The sequence below is a fragment of the Gekko japonicus genome, unplaced genomic scaffold, assembly GCF_001447785.1.
Source record: "Gekko japonicus isolate JY-2015 unplaced genomic scaffold, Gekko_japonicus_V1.1 scaffold894, whole genome shotgun sequence".
In the NCBI taxonomy this organism is placed as follows: domain Eukaryota; kingdom Metazoa; phylum Chordata; class Lepidosauria; order Squamata; family Gekkonidae; genus Gekko; species Gekko japonicus.
Window position 1 is genome coordinate 358,579 of NW_015161975.1, and position 5,689 is coordinate 364,267.

Genomic DNA, 5,689 nt, shown 5'->3' on the forward strand with positions numbered 1-5,689 from the left:
GTATTCCTCCTTTAGAGGGACTGGGGGGGGGGGGGCTGTGTACCCAAGGTCTGAAAGCCCATTTGTAAATGTTTGGTGCAGGGGGTTAAGTGCAGGCGGACTCTAATCTAGGAGAACCGGGTTTGATCCCCCACTCCTCCACTTGCACCTGGTTGGATGACCTTGGGCAAGGCACAGTTCTGATAAGAGCTGTCCTTGGAAAAGAGCAGTTTCTGTCAGAGCTCTCTCAGCCCCTGCCTACCTCACAGGGTGTCTGTTGTGGGGAGGGGAAGGGAAAAGGAGTTTGTGAGCCGCTCTGAGACACCTTTGGGCACTGAAGGGCAGGGTATAAATCCAATCTCCTCTTCTTCTTCTCTGCTACTGAGTGGACTCTAATCTGGGAGAACCGGGTTTGATTCCCCACTCCTCCTCCACTTGCACCTGGTTGGATGACCTTGGGCAAGCCGTAGTTCTGACAAGAGCTGTCCTTGAAAAAGAGCAGTTTCTCTCAGAGCTCTCGCAGCCCGCCGACCTCACAAGGCGCCTGTAGGGAGGGGAAGGGAAAGGAGACTGTGAGCCGCTCTGAGACTCCCTTGGGTAGTGAAGGGCCATGGGGTACAAATCCAATCTCTTCTTTTTCTGTAAAAAGGGGGGGGAGTATCAAATCTGTGTAAATGTTGAACACCGATGAAGAGCAGTGTAGTCAACCAAGGCAAACTGTTGGGATTCTTTCAGAATAAGTCAGCAGAATATTAAGAGACTGAGTCCATGGTGTGTTTTAGAATATAAAAGTTTACTATAAACCTAACATGGGAAAAGGGTACACAGGATATGAAAATAACAAAGAGCTAATATGGCTACATCCTTACAGCTTAAAGGTAAAACGGGGAAGAGCCGAATGGCGTCTCAGTCAGAACAAAGAACGGGAGGAGAAACCAATATGCTAAATACCTGACACCTTGGTTTCCAATCAGACTAGCAAATTAGCTCCAAAGTTCCCGGGCATTCTGTTGTCTAAACAGATTGGTTACAAACAAACATATGACTTAACAAACATCATTAACCCTGTAAATACCAGACATAAGAACATAAGAGAAGCCCATGTTGGATCAGGCCAATGGCCCCTCCAGCCCAACACTCTGTGTCACACAGTGGCCAAAAACACCAGGGGCCCTCAGGAAAGGTCCACCAGCGGGACCAGAACTCCAGGAGCCCTCCCACTGTTGCCCCCCCCCAAGCACCAAGAAGACAGAGCATCACTGCCCTAGACAGAGTATTCCTCTCAAGCTACATTTCCCATCATTATACTTATGACATATTCCTGTTTTGTTTCTGCTGATGCTTCTACAAAGGCATGCCAGGGATCGGGTCCCTCAAACCCGAAGGAGGGCAAGCCTGGCAGCAGGGCGATGGAGCGGGCAGCCAGAAAGTCCGGCCCTGGGAATCCTTCCCCGGGAAGGGAGGGTGTGGGAGGGGGCCCAGAGGCAGGCAGGCAGCAGCCACCCAGGGCTGGTTCTTAGGCTCTGCAGGGGCTGCTTTGGGAGCAGCACAAACCGGCGGGGGGGGGCAGTGCACATCCCCCCCACATGGCTTGGCTGGTGGCAAGAGAGCTCCCTGTAGGGGAGGGGCCGTGGCTCAGTGGCAGCGCCTCTGCTTGGCGTGCAGAAGGTCCCAGGTGTTCGGTCCCCGGCAGCATCTCCCGTTAAAAGGGCCAGGCAGGAGGGGATGGAAAAGACCTTTCTCTGCCTGGGACCCTGGAGAGCTGCAAAGAGGGGCCGTGGCTCAGTGGCAGCGCCTCTGCTTGGCGTGCAGAAGGTCCCAGGTGTTCGGTCCCCGGCAGCATCTCCCGTTAAAAGGGCCAGGCAGGAGGGGATGGAAAAGACCTTTCTCTGCCTGGGACCCTGGAGAGCTGCAAAGAGGGGCCGTGGCTCAGTGGCAGCGCCTCTGCTTGGCGTGCAGAAGGTCCCAGGTGTTCGGTCCCCGGCAGCATCTCCCGTTAAAAGGGCCAGGCAGGAGGGGATGGAAAAGACCTTTCTCTGCCTGGGACCCTGGAGAGCTGCAAAGAGGGGCCGTGGCTCAGTGGCAGCGCCTCTGCTTGGCGTGCAGAAGGTCCCAGGTGTTCGGTCCCCGGCAGCATCTCCCGTTAAAAGGGCCAGGCAGGAGGGGATGGAAAAGACCTTTCTCTGCCTGGGACCCTGGAGAGCTGCAAAGAGGGGCCGTGGCTCAGTGGCAGCGCCTCTGCTTGGCGTGCAGAAGGTCCCAGGTGTTCGGTCCCCGGCAGCATCTCCCGTTAAAAGGGCCAGGCAGGAGGGGATGGAAAAGACCTTTCTCTGCCTGGGACCCTGGAGAGCTGCAAAGAGGGGCCGTGGCTCAGTGGCAGCGCCTCTGCTTGGCGTGCAGAAGGTCCCAGGTGTTCGGTCCCCGGCAGCATCTCCCGTTAAAAGGGCCAGGCAGGAGGGGATGGAAAAGACCTTTCTCTGCCTGGGACCCTGGAGAGCTGCAAAGAGGGGCCGTGGCTCAGTGGCAGCGCCTCTGCTTGGCGTGCAGAAGGTCCCAGGTGTTCGGTCCCCGGCAGCATCTCCCGTTAAAAGGGCCAGGCAGGAGGGGATGGAAAAGACCTTTCTCTGCCTGGGACCCTGGAGAGCTGCAAAGAGGGGCCGTGGCTCAGTGGCAGCGCCTCTGCTTGGCGTGCAGAAGGTCCCAGGTGTTCGGTCCCCGGCAGCATCTCCCGTTAAAAGGGCCAGGCAGGAGGGGATGGAAAAGACCTTTCTCTGCCTGGGACCCTGGAGAGCTGCAAAGAGGGGCCGTGGCTCAGTGGCAGCGCCTCTGCTTGGCGTGCAGAAGGTCCCAGGTGTTCGGTCCCCGGCAGCATCTCCCGTTAAAAGGGCCAGGCAGGAGGGGATGGAAAAGACCTTTCTCTGCCTGGGACCCTGGAGAGCTGCAAAGAGGGGCCGTGGCTCAGTGGCAGCGCCTCTGCTTGGCGTGCAGAAGGTCCCAGGTGTTCGGTCCCCGGCAGCATCTCCCGTTAAAAGGGCCAGGCAGGAGGGGATGGAAAAGACCTTTCTCTGCCTGGGACCCTGGAGAGCTGCAAAGAGGGGCCGTGGCTCAGTGGCAGCGCCTCTGCTTGGCGTGCAGAAGGTCCCAGGTGTTCGGTCCCCGGCAGCATCTCCCGTTAAAAGGGCCAGGCAGGAGGGGATGGAAAAGACCTTTCTCTGCCTGGGACCCTGGAGAGCTGCAAAGAGGGGCCGTGGCTCAGTGGCAGCGCCTCTGCTTGGCGTGCAGAAGGTCCCAGGTGTTCGGTCCCCGGCAGCATCTCCCGTTAAAAGGGCCAGGCAGGAGGGGATGGAAAAGACCTTTCTCTGCCTGGGACCCTGGAGAGCTGCAAAGAGGGGCCGTGGCTCAGTGGCAGCGCCTCTGCTTGGCGTGCAGAAGGTCCCAGGTGTTCGGTCCCCGGCAGCATCTCCCGTTAAAAGGGCCAGGCAGGAGGGGATGGAAAAGACCTTTCTCTGCCTGGGACCCTGGAGAGCTGCAAAGAGGGGCCGTGGCTCAGTGGCAGCGCCTCTGCTTGGCGTGCAGAAGGTCCCAGGTGTTCGGTCCCCGGCAGCATCTTCAGTTAAAAGGGTCAGGCAGGACATGATGGCAACTACCCCAACCTGAGACTCTGGAGAGCTGTAGAGAGGGGCTGTGGCTCAGTGGCAGAGCCTCTGCTTGGCACGCAGAAGGTCCCTGGTTCAATCCCCGGCAGAATCTCCAGTTGAAAAGGGACCAGGCAGGAGGTGGTGGGAAAGACCTCAGCCTGAGACCCTGGAGAGCTGCAAAGAGGGGCCGTGGCTCAGTGGAGGAGCCTCTGCTTGGCGTGCAGAAGGTCCCAGGTGTTCGGTCCCCGGCAGCATCTCCAGTTAAAAGGGCCAGGCAGGAGGTGATGGGAAAGACCCCAACCTGAGACTCTGGAGAGCTGCAGAGAGGGGCCGTGGCTCAGTGGCAGAGCCTCTGCTTGGCACGCAGAAGGTCCCAGGTTCAATCCCTGGCAGCATCTCCTGTTAAAAAGGACCAGGCAGGAGGTGATGCGAAAGACCTTTCTCTGCCTGAGACCCTGGAGAGCTGTAGAGAGGGGCCGTGGCTCAGTGGCAGAGCCTCTGCTTGGCATGCAGAAGGTCCCTGGTTCAATCCCCGGCAGCATCTCCAGTTGAAAAGGGACCAGGCAGGAGGTGATGGGAAAGACCTCTGCCTGGGACCCTGGAGGGCTGTCAAGAGGGGCTGTGGCTCAGTGGCAGAGGTGATGGGAAAGTCTTCTGCCTGAGAGCAGCTGCCAGCCTGAGTAGACCGGGTGGTCTGAATCAGCAAGAGGCAGTTCCATGTGTGTTCATGCAGCAGGCAGGCTTCTATAGGACTGGCATCTTGCCCGAGTGGGTGCCCGTTCTGTCTGTCATATTGTACTTTCAACCAGCTCCTTTGCTTGGCAGATTCACTGCCAGGGAGGGAGGGAGGGAGGCGGGGGGGGGGCATAGTGTTACCTCTAAGCCAAGTCAGTGTGAGCTAGCTCACAGTTTTTTAGCCTCCGGCTCACAGATTTTTTGTCTCGGTTCAGGAAGGAGCAAACTAATTCATGTGGTAGCCAAATTGCGTGCTCACAACTCTGATGCCAGGAGCTCACAAGGTAGAATTTCTGCTCACAAGACTCCACAGGTCAGAGGGAGCCTTGGTAAAGGGAATGAAAGAGCCAGGCTGCCCACTCTGTGTTGGGAAATTCCTGGAGATCTAAGGCTGGAGCCTGGGGTGGGACCATAGAGCCCGCCCTCCAAAACGGCCATTTCCTCCAGCGGGGGATGGACTGTTGTCTGGAGATTCCTGGAGAACTCCAGGCCCCACCTGGAGGCTGGCAACACCGCCTTAGAGAGGTTGGGTCAGCTGGGGCCACTGGCAGAGGATGTGGGGTAGGGTTGCCAGCCGGTTCGGTGGACTGGTTAAGTGGTGGACTGGGAGATTCCCCACTCCTCCTCCACTTGCAGCTGCTGGTGTGACCTTGGGTCAGTCACAAGTTCTCTCACAGCTGCTCTCTTAGGATCAGTCCTCTAAAGAGCTCTCTCGGCCCCACCTGCCTTCCAGGGGGTGTCTGCTGTGGGGAGGGGAAGGAGTTTGTGAGCCGCTCTGAGACTCCGGGGGAAGGGCAGGGGTATGAATCCAATCTCTTCTTCTTCCTCCTCTTCTTCTTCTGTCTGGGAAACTCCTGGAAACTTGGGGGGTGGTGCCCGAGGAGGGCAGGGGCCTCAGTGGGGTACCCATGCCACAGAGCCCACCCTCTCTGGCCACCGACAGGGGATTGGGGGGGGACATGGGTTACTGGTAGGGTTGCCCGCTCTGCCTTGAGAAAGACCTGGAGATTTGGGGGGCGGGGTTTGGGGAGCCCCCCCGCCCGCAGGGGTGTCCTGCCATCGAGTCCACCGGCCGTTCTCTCTCCAGGGGGACTGACCTGGGTCACCTGGAGAGCTACGGGAACAACAGGAGGCCTCCCGGTGCCGCCTGGAGGCTGGCAACCCTAGTTGCCAGGTCCAGGGTTTTTTGGGGGGGGAAGTCCCGGAGATTTGGGGTCTGGGGAGGGCAGGGACCCAAGTGGGGGCACAGAGGCGCAGAGTTCCCCCCTCCCTCCACCTCTGTGGCCTGGAGAGAGGGGCTATAGATTAGGGGGGTGGTCCCCAGGCCCCCCCCCCTG

At 58.8% G+C, this 5,689-nt stretch overlaps 1 protein-coding gene across 1 annotated transcript in view; it reads right to left on the reverse strand.

The window, feature by feature from the left end:
- Positions 1 to 62, reverse strand: part of SCNN1G (sodium channel, non voltage gated 1 gamma subunit) — an 18,913-nt gene extending 18,851 nt beyond the window's left edge. Inside the window, exon 1 of the mRNA XM_015429729.1 lies at positions 44 to 62. Coding sequence (XP_015285215.1) covers positions 44 to 62 — 19 coding nt within the window. The remainder of the gene's footprint in view (positions 1 to 43) is intronic.
- Between the last annotated feature and the right edge of the window lie 5,627 nt (positions 63 to 5,689).